Below are 13,708 nucleotides of genomic sequence, written 5' to 3'. Positions count from 1 at the left end.
AGTACTAGGCACTGTTTTGGGTTCTGGAGATAAAGATAAACAAGACAAGTCCTGTCTTCATGGAGCTAGCTCACAGTACTACCCTACACTTTCCTAATTTGCTAATTTTTTCGAACTCCTTTTTGACACATTGTAAGACTGGTACAAATAATTTACATTATTTATTCAAGGTCAGTAGAATCTGGGTTTCTGGTCTTCATCAAATTCTCTTCCTACAACTATGGATCATTCTGTGGCACTTTTTTTGGGGGGGGCGGGCGGGGGGGGGCAGTCCCGGGCCTTGGACTCAGGGCCTGAGCACTGTCCCTGGCTTCCTTTTGCTCAAGGCTAGCACTCTGCCACTTGAGCCACAGAGCACCACTTCTGGCCATTTTCTATATATGTGGTGCTGGGGAATCCAACCCAGGGCTTTATGTATACGAGGCAAGCACTCTTGCCACTAGGCAATATTCCCAGCCCCAATTTTTTTTTTTAAGCAGTGTTATTTTATACAACATTTGAAATCCTGGGTTATATGGAAACCAGTCCTAAAGGGTTTTTGTCCCAGTTTTATACATGTTCCTTTTTTTTTTTTTTAAGCATTCACAATAATAGAAAATAGAAAGACAAGCCAGGTGCTGGTAGCTCACACCTGTAATCCTAGCTACTCAGGAGGCTGAGATCCAAGGATTTTTGGTTCTGAGCCACCCAGGTGGTAAGTTCGTGAGATTCTTATCTCTAGTTAACCACTGGAAAGCCAGGCGTGGAGCTGTGGCTTGAAGTGGTAGAGCCTTGAATGAAAAAGCTCAGAGTGGACCAAGGCCCCAAGGTCAAACACTACTGTCAAAAAAAGAAAAAGAAAGAAAGAAAGTAGAAAGACATGGTCAGAATTATCTTCCTGAATAAAGGAAACTTTTAGATAGGACACCCTTGTGTTTTAGGTGATAAACAGAAAACAGCTTGAAGGAAGGCAGGTTTTTGTTACCTGTTTTTCTTTTGGTGGCTCTAGTGCTTGAGCTCATGCTTAGAGTTCTGCCTTTTGGCTGGCACTCTACCACTTGAGCCACACCTCCATTTTTCTCTGTCACTGCTGGGGATCCCTTTGTTATGACTTGGATTTCAGAGCTGTATGTAGCTCAGATAGGAAAATTGAAGCTCAGATGAAAATGATTAAAATGCGAAGGTTGCAGACTGATTGGCGACTGGAACCCTACTACTTTTCATCCTGCATGTCACAGATCATGTTTGACCTTAGTGTTCATAAGTATTTAGTACACTGTCTCAATACCTCTGTATTTAATAGAATAAGAGTTAAACTTTAATGATTGCTTTAATAGTATCATCATTCTTCTACTACTTGTATATTGTGTAACTGAAATTTTAAAGTCTGGAGGAAAATCTTTTAAAGTTTTGAATGCCCCTTTTTTTTTCTCTAATCCTATTAAGTGAGGAGATTAAAAACCTTCCTCAGTCATTGTATTAACTCTTGGAACAAGAAGGGATCAAAGTAGTTCTCCACAGAGGTCCTTTTGGTTCTGATTGCTTTTGTCATTTCACATTCCTTTAACCTCTCTCCTCCCATGTTGTTTGTCTTTGGGGATCATGTCTCCTCCATTGAGGTGTCTGTATGTGTCATGCATTTATATCCTATTTTGTCTCACTGGTATCACTGACCTCTTCACCATTCATTTTCAGTTCAATGCGAGTTCTTGGGGATGTGGTCAGGAGACCTCCCATTCATAGAAGAAGGTACAGAGTTCACTAAATCCATGGACTAACATGTTGCCTTTGAGCATATACTAACAATCATCTCCTGCTTATCACGATTGGACAGTCTGATTTTAAATTATGTTATTTCTCATTCAGGCTAACAAAACATAGGCGCTTGTTAGTTACTTGTGGTTATGTCCATTCCAGATGAAATAGTTTCTTTAAAGCTTTTTATTTGACCTTTTACATCTTTAAAAATATTTTTCTAGTAATAGCCTTTTCCCTAACTTTTTATAGGAGAATCTCAAACATTTTCCATGTTGTACCTATCTGATAGACCCTGAAAATCAGTCTCCCTTCCATCCTCCCTCCCTCCCTTCTTTTTCTCTCTCCCCTTATCTCCCTTCCCTACTGTCCATTCATACTGTCTCACACTCTTGTTTTCTTCCCTTCCTCTTTCTCCCCCCTCCCTGAAAATAAGACACAGAATTACAAAGGTTCTAAAATATTTTTAACATGATAGAAAATATTATTAACTAGGCCACCTGGCAGTTTCTAGTCTCTTTTGTTGTTGTTGGGTTTTGTTTGTTTCAGTCTTGGGGTTTGAACTCAAGGCCTCATGCTTGCTAGGCAAGCTCTCTACCACTTGAGCCCTTTCTCTAGCTCCTCTGTTCCATTATTGAGTCATTTCACAAAGCAATTAAGAAGTATAAGCTGACCTCCATCCTTGAATTAATCATTATTAGGTTAAAAAATTGAAGCTAAAAACAAGTGATTTATAATTTGGTAGGTTATTTCTAGTCCAACAATATCGATTTGCTTTATATTTTCCAAATACAGGTTATATTTTATTGTTGAGAAGCCATTAGGGAAGTACTTTTGCATTGTGTTTACTTAAAAACATTTAGCAATCCAAAAAGTATACTTCTGTTACTCTTCAGTACTTCTCATAGTAAGAGACATTTGTGATGAAGTATTTGTATCCATTAGCTGAATCTTTAACAGAAGCAATCAGGCATTCATCTTTGATTTTTCTACTTCCTCTTCCTCAAGTAGATACTTGCTTTTAGGTCCTATTTTAGGCCAGAAAAGTTGAGCTTAAATCCAGGTAATCCCATGAATCTAAAACGATAGTGACTTCAGTGAAGTTGTTCTTCAGGAGAACATGTTGTTCAACGCCTTTTTCAGTAGAAGGTCTCTAAAGGCTTTGAAGATAATAGTTGCCAGTGTTTCTTTGTTATGAAATTACTAAATGCTCACACTTGGTGATAAGTTGCTGGATTAATTCCAAGTTAGTGTATGTACAAGTGTAATGAACAATCCAGTTAGATTTAAGATGAGTGAAACTTCTTTCTTTTTTTTTTTTTCCAAATTTTTATTATCAAACTGATGTACAGAGAGATTACAGTTTCATACTTTAGGCATTGGATACATTTCTTGTACTGTTTGTTACCTTGTCCCTCATACCCCCCTCCTCCTCCCCCTTTCCTCCCCCCCCCCCCCAGGTGTTCAGTTCACTTACACCAAACAGTTTTGCATGAAACTTATTTCTTGTAGGAAGACCATGATGTATAATTTAAGAGTTTGTAAGCTGGGCGCTGGTGGCTCACACCTAGCTACCCAGGAGGCTGAGATCTGAGGATTACAATGCAAAGCTAGTCCAGACAGGAAAGCCCGTGGCACAAGTGGTAGGGCACTAGCCTTGAGCAAAAGAGCACAGGGACAGCACCCAGGCCCTGAGTTCAAGTCCCACAGCTGACCAAAAAAAAGTTTGTAACATTGAAACATTCTAGCAAGTATTAAAGTAGGAATGTATTTTTTGAATGTGGAACTTACTAAGTTTCAAAGCCAAAGAACCATTTGGGATTACTTGCCCTAACTGAAGAACTAAGAACTTAGGGATTTTGAGGGGAGTTAGCTGCTAAGAGAAAGGGCAGACTTAGACCATCTGTCATTTCTCAGTCCTTTGAAAAGCTGTTCATGGATGTCTCCCTGTCACTCTTCCTTTTACATTTCTTCCCAGTCTCCCACATCAGTATTGTTCTTTAAACTGGCTATTTAGTCTTTTCAGCTCCCAAATTTTCTTTTGCTACTATACTTTGATTATCAACGGAGTAGATGATCAAATGGATAAATCTTGTGAAAAAAATAAGTGCAAATTTAAAATGTATATTAGCTCAGTGCCATAGAATTCAAAGAAATTCTTATCATTAAAACCCAAGGGAATCCCACCATTGTTACATGCTTTCTTTGTAGCAGAGTTTTGACTGAGAATCCTTCAGAATTTTAAGATTCAAGATTGTCTAGTTTAATTGGATCCTTGATGGATATACAACAAATGCAGAAAACTGGTCACTCAGAAGCCTACCCTAGTATAGACTTAGAGAAACTGTAGGAAGGTCATTTGGTTGCTGAGATGTAAAGGTCTAAAGCTGAAGTGTCCCAATAGTGGGGGTTGAAACACCTCTCTGAAAATTTCTAAAGTGGAAGTTATGATGCGATGGGGTCTCTGCCAAGAGACTGCTAGTAGAAATTCTTGTGTTTCACGTTGGTCTGGCAAGAATTCCCATAGTCTTTTCCAAAACACTATCTAAATAGACGTCAATAGAACTGTTTTAAGTTTTCCATGGTTCTTACTCTAAATTCTCGGTGTTAACTCAAGGTTTGAGGATGATTAAATAAGTCTGTCTCTTAACTATGTCCTTTCTTTTAAACATAATAACTCCACACTTGTGTCCCTTTTCTCCCTTCCATTTCTGTTTCTGCCTTTGATGTCATCTAGTATGAGCTGGTGCCCCTCTGGTGTGCAATATTCTGCTGCCCTGAGTGCTGACTTTAATTACAGAAGGTATAGTATCATTATGTATCTAGCCACCAAGTGGGGAACTGTAAAGTATGGCATCTGGCTTTTGGCTTGGAGCTGGCTTCTCTGAGCTGGCATGCTTATGCTTTGTGTGAGCATGGTATTCTGTTGCCTTCCCTGTGGGTTTCACCAAGCCCAAGCCACACAGTGTGCCTTGTGCAACTTGTTTGTCTCAAGTAGCCATGCTGTTGATATTTTACTTGTCTCTAGGTGGGATGGTAGACCAAGTTTTCTTTCTCTTTGGTCTTTTCAATTCAAAGAGTCTTAGAAAAACAATGAGAGAAGCAAGGTAACTAATAAGATGCACTGATGTCTTCTGATATCGCATGTTAAATAAATGCTTTATTGCCTAGTGTTAAATAAATAACCAAATGTCAAATTGAACATAGTAAAAAGCAAAAGAAAACAAAAAAATGCACTGATCTCTGTAACATTATCCGATCTGCTGGTGTGCTTAGATTTCTCATTTCAGAGATTCACATCCACATCTCAGCTAAGCAGCCAGTAATTTATTTACTAAAACTTTTTTAGGGCTGAATTTTAGGGAAAACATCGATTTGATTTTCTCAAGCTTTTCGGATAGTTCACAACAGAAAATTACTTTTTCTTCTTCTTTACTTAGCCTCTTTTTATATCCCTGCTATTGAATATCAGTTTTAGACATTTTGTTGTAGTGAGTCATGGCTTCTATTGTCATTTTGAAATAAGAAAAGCAAATTGTTGTGCAACTTATCTAATAGAGAAAATAGAGTCATATGGCTTTAGCTCATAAGTAATTTATGAAACCAAAAGAATATTAAATAGCAACCCTTCTGGGCTAGCATGTATGATTTTAATTATAGCTATTAACTATACAGTTTTTTTCCAGAATGAAAGTAACTGAATAGCTTCAATATACCACCAAGTACATTCCAACAAGTTCTTTTTTGCTTTAGTTATTTTTCAGAAAATCTTGCTTTAGATAGTGTTGCTCAGCCTCAGACTACGATCCTCCTTAGCTACACCTTCTTCAAAGCTGGACTTTTACATGTGTGCCACCATTCTGGGCATATTGATTGAGTTAGGATTTCCTTTTTGCTCAATCTGGCCTTGAACCATGATCCTCCTGATCTCTATTTTCCCAAGTGGCTTGTACCACTACCCCCCAGCTTTTAGCTGGACACCTACAACTATTTCCAAGATCTTGTTTATTTTAAAGGCCTTACCACTGTGTTTAAAACATGAATTATTCTAGTTAGTCATCCCAGGAAGATAGACAACTAACCTCTCTCTGTAGCTTCCTGCTTGTAAAAAGTGCTCTGTACTCTGCTGACCACAAAATCTTTACCTGAGGAATCCCATATTAAAAAAAAAAACCTCATATAAAATTTCAAATGCTGTTTTGGGATTTTTATTTAGTACTGTAGTTTGATCTCCGGTCCTCACTCTAAGCAGATGCTCTACCACTGCGCCATGCCTCCAGCTCTCAGCATTTATTTTATTGGTGCTTCATATGCATTCTGCAGCTAACAGGAAGCCTGTCAACAAGTTGTTGTTTGGCCACCTGTGCATAGATGATAATAATAGAGTAATACTAGAATGTTCTGGGTGGTAGCAGATCTGTAAAGTTGTGACAGTCAGGTAGAAAATGGTTAGATGTAATGTTATGAAGTCAGTGGATAAATGTGCAAATGACTTCTCAAAGTTACTATGCTCATACTTTCTATGACATGGTATTTGCTGAGCTGATTCTGGCAAAAGTTAATTAGATAAATGAAAAAATATATATGAGATATATAAAAGATATTATAAATATGGTCTGTCCATATACCATGTTGGAAAAATAAATCTGAGAAAACAGTCTTAGCTAGTTCAACATTTAGAGAAGTTGAACAAGGTAAGAAAACCTGCATGCACTCTTCTTTCTCAGCATTCCAAAGCTTTTGTAAAGGTAGGTGGTACTTATTCACATTGTGCTCTTATAGACAGAGAGGACGTAGGTATAATATCAGAGCATGTGCCCCCTTCCATGACAAGACCTACAAATGGAATGAATTAACAGCTTTCGTGCTCTGTGTTCAGTTTCAGTCTGGAAGGCTTGACAGGAGGAGATGGTGTTGGAAACAAGCCATCTTCATCTCTAGAAGTAAACTCTGCCAACTCCAAAGATCTCAGACACCCTTTCGGTATTGAGGAGCGGCGTGACTCTCTGGTGTCACTTTCAGAGGAGAATCTGGAGTCAAACCAACGAGAACATAGAATATTTGACCAGCAGGTAAGGCTGAAATGAATGCATTTTGCTCATTTGGAAAACAATATTATTTCCCAAAGTAGGAATGTGTATGTATTAAGAACATGGACATCTCTGTTAGGATAAAGGTAGTAGCTCTGTTTACTTACCTATTAAATGATATGCTCAGTTTACCACTAAAAGCAAGTGTTTAGTACTTAAGATTTCAAATATTCTATCTAAGAAAAATTGGGAAATTATCCAGAACATTCAGTTGAATTTCTCCTTATTCATGGTCTTCTTTTACCTGCTCCGTAGAAAAATGAGTGTTGGCATGTGTTGCAAATGGTTAGTTTCTTAGTTTGCAAAGACATGTCCCCAGTTTCTCCTTCTTAGAAAAAAATTATGCTTTGTCTCAAACCATATTGTCAGGGGAGTGACTTGCCCTCTGGTTTCTATCCCTACTAGTATTCTCTAGAGAGCATCCACGCCCTTGTCCTCTCATTCTCACCACTTAATCACCTCAGTTTATACTGCTACTCTTGTGGAACTCCTGTCTTGACGGTGGAGAACCTCCCTATTAGTCAAATGAAGTGATTTCTTTCTTAGTTCTTATATTTTCAGGCCCACCTTTGACAACTGTGGGAAAGTCTTTTGAGTTGAGAAATAGAATTATATGAGCATTTTACCTCATTCCTATTCCTCCTTCATCCTCCTTGGCCAGGCAGTTTGGGATTCATTTCTGAAAGGATTCTGAGATGACTTTTAGTTTTTCCAAATGAAACATTTTTAGTTAAACACAAAAATATGATTAGATGGTTTGAATAAATGGAGTTTCAGGAGAAAAAAAAATCTAATGAAACTTGTCTAATTTAAAGAAATGTTAACCTATTCTTTGACTTGATGACTGGGATTATATGTAGAAATTTTTAAATAGTAAAGTATCTAGTTTATTGAAATAGTATCTAGTTTATTGAAAAGTATAGGTTCTCTGCAGAGAAGGGTCCTAGAGCTGGGAGTTCCGGAAATTTCTTCATTGCAGTCTACTACGGGAGCAATAGCATGATCAAATAAAGATGTGACACTGACTGATTATCTTAAGATTGAACCTTTTATGCTCATGTAACAAGATATTGGGCCTAATTGAAAGCTTAAAAGAACTTTGCCACTCATTGCTGAATTCTGCTTGTCCTACTATATAATATTGCAAATATTGGGCTCAGTGGAGCATACTTATAATCCCAGTCAGTACTCTGAAGCAGAGACAGGAGGATTGCAAGTTGCTGGCCATCTTTAGTTTACAAAGGAAAGCCCTATGCTCTCCCCCCCCCCCAAAAAAAAAAAAAACCACAACAAAAAACAACCTTGGTGATCACTGAGTGTAGCTTTGATAAGACCAAATATAACCCATGAAAATTTGAGAAATTGCATTTTAAGTATATAGAATCCTTTGAAAATCATTTTGCAAATCTGGGCTAAAAAGTGCCCAAATCTTAGCTTTCTGAATAGAGTCCTAGACTTGGAACCAAGGTAATGCTTTTAATTCATCAAAGCTTCAAGCAGATTTAAGAGACTTAGGCTGCCTACTACCACACAACTGCTAATCAGCTGGTATTAAAGCCAGAGTTCCTGGCTGTGGGTCCCCTGCTTCTTTCATGTCTTCAAAGTTAACAGGTTTTAGTGAGGATATGAGAACATTTGAGCTTTTGTAATACTGTTTGTGTGATACCTTTTCTGAGGTGGAGATTTCCAAAAAGTTGACAGGTTTTTCAGAATGTGATGTCTCACTGATAGCTTTCTAAAAATGGACTTTCTAGTTTAGTTTTCAAGATAAAATCAGGATCTCTAGATAAATGTCAACACTGTCATGGGCAGCAAGCGCATAGGCTTCCTGGAGTTTCGTGTCCCTGTAGTTCTTTTTGTGTTCAACCTCAGACTGGGTTATTTGAGCTGCTTGTATCTCTCTGATCTAGACAAGTTGCCTACAGCCAACTTCCTGTTGAAAATCTCTGCCTTTCACTGAGGTCATTTTTCAGACTTCACAGTTGTGTTTGAAACATAGCAACTGTTTGTCTGATTCCATGGTTACACAGGAACAAGTTCTAAATAATCAGAAGTCTTTGGACCAACTGAATTAAGTTCATGCTAGTAATAGATTTGTCATTGCTTCTCTTTTAAAATGTGTAACTCATAAAGAGGCATTTCTTCCTAGTATGAAGTAAAGGGGTTATTGAGAATTAATTCTGGTTAGGAGTTAGAATGAGCTTTTTCAGTCAAAGGAGGGGTAGCTCCTTATCACCACTAATAGTACTGTCTTCAAAGATTTTTTGTTTGGATATTCTTTTTTTTACTTCTGGCAGTAGAAGTTGAATTCTCCTTCTACCTGAGCTACTTCACAACCCTCTTGGGTCTTTTAGCTTGTTTTTTGGATATAGTCTCACACTTTTTTTTTTTAAGTATTAATTGGCTATATAAGTAGGTTTCATTTTGACATGTTCGTATATGCTTACAGATTCATCCTGTTACTTTCTCTTATCCCAACTCCCCTGTCCCATGCTAATCTCACCAAGCTTCACTGTTGCATTTTCACACTTGCACATAAAAGTGTTTTGACCCTGTTCACTCTCCTTCATCCTCTCCATTCATCCTTTTTCTAGTACCCACAATCCCAGATTGGACATGTTTTACCTTACCTTCCTAACATTTGTTTTTGTTAAAGTAGGTGTTCATGGTTTACCATGCAGTCTCACATACATGCATCTACAGAACCTTCATCAGATTGACCCCCTGGCCTACTGTCACTTTCTCCAACCCACTTACACCCTAGTAATCAAAAGCTTTCAGTGGGGGCTGGGAATGTGGCCTAGTGGCAAAAGTGCTTGCCTCGTATGCATTAAGCCCTGGGTTCAATTCCCCAGCACCACATATATAGAAAACGGCCAGAAGTGGCGCTATGGTTCAAGTGGCAGAGTGCTAGCCTTGAGCAAAAAGAAGCCAGGGACAGTGCTCAGGCCCCAAGTCTAAGGCCCAGGACTGGCAAAAAAAAAAAAAAAAAAAAAAAGAAAAAGGAAAAAAAAAAAGGCTTTCAGTGAGTTTAGTTTGATCACTTCTGTTCACAGATGCAATATATTTCAATATATTTCGGTCTTGTTCACTAACATGCTCTCCCTTTCCGTTTCTAATTCCCTTAAGCATTCTCAGCCCCAAACATAATTGTGCCTGTGTGCGCACGTGCTCCAATCCTCCTCCAGCTCTTGAATTCCTGGGATTATAAGTGTGACCCACCATGCCCAGACCAACTTTCAGGCATGTTTAGCAGTCATTTCTGCAGTTGGTTTAATTATATGACCTTGAAGCTGCTATGAATTTCACTGAGAGGATTAAATTACCAATTTTTCAGCCACCCCCAGGTTTATGTAGACTCAGTCTAATCTTAGGAGAGGAAATGAGGGAGATTTAGGCTGCTTTCCAGGTGCACTGCTCTTTTACTTTGGATGTTGAGATACTTCTAGCTGTATCTCTGTTTCCAACTCTCTTCAGTGGAATATTATTATATATGTCTCAGCAGGGGAGGGATTTGGAGTGATTCAGTATTTCCAATGACGCTTTTTTTTTTTTTAATCCAAAAGATACTTACTAAGCACCGACTAAGCTTGGAATGGGGGCTATAAAACCACTGTAAAGGATGAATCCTTATTTTAGATGCAAAAGTAGGACTTGGAAAAACTGAGTGAGTTCTCAGAAGTTGACTAGCTATAAAGTGGGAGAGGCAGACTAAAACCCAAGTCTTGTCTGACTAGAAGTGTACGCTGAACCCCATTCTATCACTAGCTTGTACTTATCTAGAAATACTAGAACATGTACTCAGCACCTGTTCTTCACCTTTTTACTTCATAGACATATCACAGATCTAAGCAACAGAGATTTAATTACTGTACATCAGCCATTTCTTCTCCATTGACCAAATCCATCTCATTAATGACAATCAGCCATCCTGGACTGGACAGTAAGTATACTGCTTTAAAAGAAATTACATCTATCTTAATTACTTTCCCTATCATTTTTCTTACTTTTAAGGCCCTGTATAACATTATTTTCCAAAATGTGCCTGTTTCTTCCTCTGAATAAATGACTCAGCACTAAAAAGGTCAGCTTTTGGCTCCTCCTCCTTTTCCTCTCTAAAAGTCTCATTGATACATTACATTCTTGGCTATAAATACAGCACGCACTTTTGAAAACTTTACTTTGAAAATTTCACCCTTGAAACAAGTTGTAAATGACTGCATTGGAAATAAAAACTCTTTTTTAATCTTTCAGACGTGCTATGTAGTACAATCTATCTGACCAGAATTTAATCAGTGCTAAACAAACATTAACTCTCTTTGTCTTGCAAGCGGCTGGTTGTGTCTTGCTTGTTCAGAATCTAACTGCTTTCTCAAGTTCTCCTGCCTCGCAGTGGCCTAGCTTTTACCTGTGCTCCATCTTCCTTCTGCTAAAGAAGTTAATAGCTGCTTCGACTACACACTTCCACAGTGATTAACATGAGAGCATCTGAAAATGGTTGTGCACTGAACTGTGTCTGAAACCACTTACATTAGAAAAGACAAGCAAACTTAATTATTGCCAGACTAGAATCTATCCCAGAACCCACTGATAAGGAAGAAAATACTGAGTAGTGAGGTTGACTGCAGTACTTGTATCATTTCTGAGCGGAACATAGACAAGCTGCAGCCTCTGGGGATGGGAAGCTGTGACAGCACACATTGATGTCTCAGTTGTGAGACATTCGGGAGGATGTCCCTGAGAGAGGCCACCTCAGTGGATGTCTGCCGAGCAGTTCTCTTCCTTGCATTGGAGAACCGTATCTGGGCCTTCTATCTCCCTATGCTGGGACACTTAGTTTCTTGAGAGAATTTAAGAACTTGCTTCATAGCTTCTTTCATATATGGAATAAAAGTAAATCTTATTTTTTTAGCTTTTCACTGCTCTCACTCAAAAGATGTTTCAAATAGTAGAGAAACCGTATACCCAAACTCTTAAATACATATGTGATTGTAATGTTCAAAGAAGGTTGTGCTCATTAGATGTTTGAACCTCATAGGCTGCTTGTTTACTTGCTTACTTATTTATTTTTATGCTGGTAGTGGGGCTTGAACTCAGGGCCAGGGCTCTCTCTCTTAGCCTTTTCAAGGCTGGCACTCTACCATTTGAGCCATAGCTTCACTTCTAGCTTTGTACTGGTTAATTGGAGATAAGAGTCCCATGGACTTTCTTGTGCCAGCTGGCTTTGAACTGTGGTTCTCAGATCTTAGCCTTCTGAGTAGCTAGGATCACAGACATGAGCCATTAGTGACCTGGCACTGAACTCCAGTTTTTATACATAATTTGTACTAGTTTTAAAAAGATGCATGAGTCGTGTGAACACAGATCAGGGCAAGCCTCTAGCAAGTTAGGCATTAGTGTTAGTGAGATTATTTTATCTATATTTACTGGGCGTGTATTTGTTCTCTAATTGTTTGATGTGCTGCTTCCTAAATTTATGAATTAAAAACCATAATGTGCACAAGACTATAGAATTCTTAAGCCCAGTGCCCCATGGAACACACTGAAAAGTAATCGACCACGTGTGTATAGTAGTTACCATCTAAAGTCTCTGGGTATAAGATAGTAGACTGAAGGTTATTTTGGCCTTTTCAAAAAAAATTCTGATTGAAATGGTACTTACTTTCACTAATGTTTTATGAGTTCACTTTAATGACATTTATTTTCTTCACTCTGTAATTGTGTAAATGTGCAGAGAATTTAATCAGAGACTCCTTGAGTGGGAAAAAATTTGAAAGCTATTGATTTAAAGTATCATTGATTTTTTTTCTAAGCTGAGACATGAAGTTAAAATGCTGAGTTTTCATGCCTACATTGTACAGAATTGGGGACAGATCGCAGATACCCTTATTCTTACCCATCAGCATTTCCCTCACTCATGGCCATTGTTACCATTCATCTTAAGGAAAAAGGACCCTAACTAGAGAAAAGGAGAAAACACAGAAGGCAATTTTTTGAAGACTTATATCTCTTTTTAAAGCTTCATTTGCATTATTTCCACATGCTATTGAGGTTCTGAGTTTTGAATGCTGGCAGTCTGGTTATGTAACATCTTTAAAGCTGTCAGATTGAAGCCTTGAAACTAACTTCTTAACATATAGTTTGAAAGCAGACTGTACCTGAAGTCATTAAAGTCTGAAAACCACTTGTTTTTTTGACTGCTGTTCCTTCTAAGTCCTTGGCACCCAAGTTTCATCATATGGTCAGTCAAAACAGTAATGACTTACGGTCTCATTAGCCTTAGAGTTTTGCTGGGAATATGGCCTAGTGGTAAAGTGCTTACCTTAGAGTTTTAATAACATATATTAACATATATTTATGTTCCTATAGTCAGGGGAGAAGAAAGAATGAATCTGCCCCATTCATTTTGTCACTCAGCCTGGAACAGGCTCTACTCTCTGGTTTGCATGGATGAGGAACTGAAATTGAAACATCTTTTCCTAAATTGGCAGCAGGGCCCAAGACTTTAGTTGCTTGCTCTAATGGTTCTTCCTGATCATGAATCTGAATAATTCTCAGAAAAATAGCAGAGAGTGCTGGATTTTAAATGGGAATATGTGATAGCATGATTAGCAGTGAGGAATAAAACCACCTTAGTATTTGCTTCCTTATTTTGTATTCTAACTGAAGAATCTCACAAAGGTGAGTCATGGAACCTGAACGTTGGTGAATACTTGTCCTCCAGGTAACAGTCTTTTTTTTTTCACTCTTCTTTTTTTCTTTTTCTCTAGATTCCCGGCCTTTTCACAACACCAGTGCTAACCTGGCGGAGAGGTACTATCCTTTTATTATGGTACTTTTTTCAAAATGAAATATTGAAATATTTAAATGAAAATATTTAAACT

The 13,708-nt window shown here is 38.1% G+C and overlaps 1 protein-coding gene across 5 annotated transcripts in view; it reads left to right on the top strand.

Moving 5' to 3' along the window:
* Positions 1-13,708, top strand: part of Akap13 (A-kinase anchoring protein 13) — a 181,892-nt gene that overhangs the window by 125,468 nt on the left and 42,716 nt on the right. For 2 of the 5 annotated variants that reach the window (XM_048368854.1, XM_048368855.1), the window contains exons 13-17: positions 1,675-1,728; positions 4,472-4,537; positions 6,614-6,806; positions 10,659-10,767; positions 13,595-13,637. In XM_048368854.1, the coding sequence (XP_048224811.1) occupies positions 1,675-1,728; positions 4,472-4,537; positions 6,614-6,806; positions 10,659-10,767; positions 13,595-13,637 (465 nt within the window). The remainder of the gene's footprint in view (positions 1-1,674; positions 1,729-4,471; positions 4,538-6,613; positions 6,807-10,658; positions 10,768-13,594; positions 13,638-13,708) is intronic. The other 3 variants (XM_048368856.1, XM_048368857.1, XM_048368859.1) reach the window with 3 other exon arrangements.

Source organism: Perognathus longimembris, chromosome 20 (assembly GCF_023159225.1).
Source record: "Perognathus longimembris pacificus isolate PPM17 chromosome 20, ASM2315922v1, whole genome shotgun sequence".
Taxonomy (NCBI): domain Eukaryota; kingdom Metazoa; phylum Chordata; class Mammalia; order Rodentia; family Heteromyidae; genus Perognathus; species Perognathus longimembris.
Note: the sequence above shows the minus strand (reverse complement) of the source record. Positions and strands in the feature narration are given on the sequence as shown.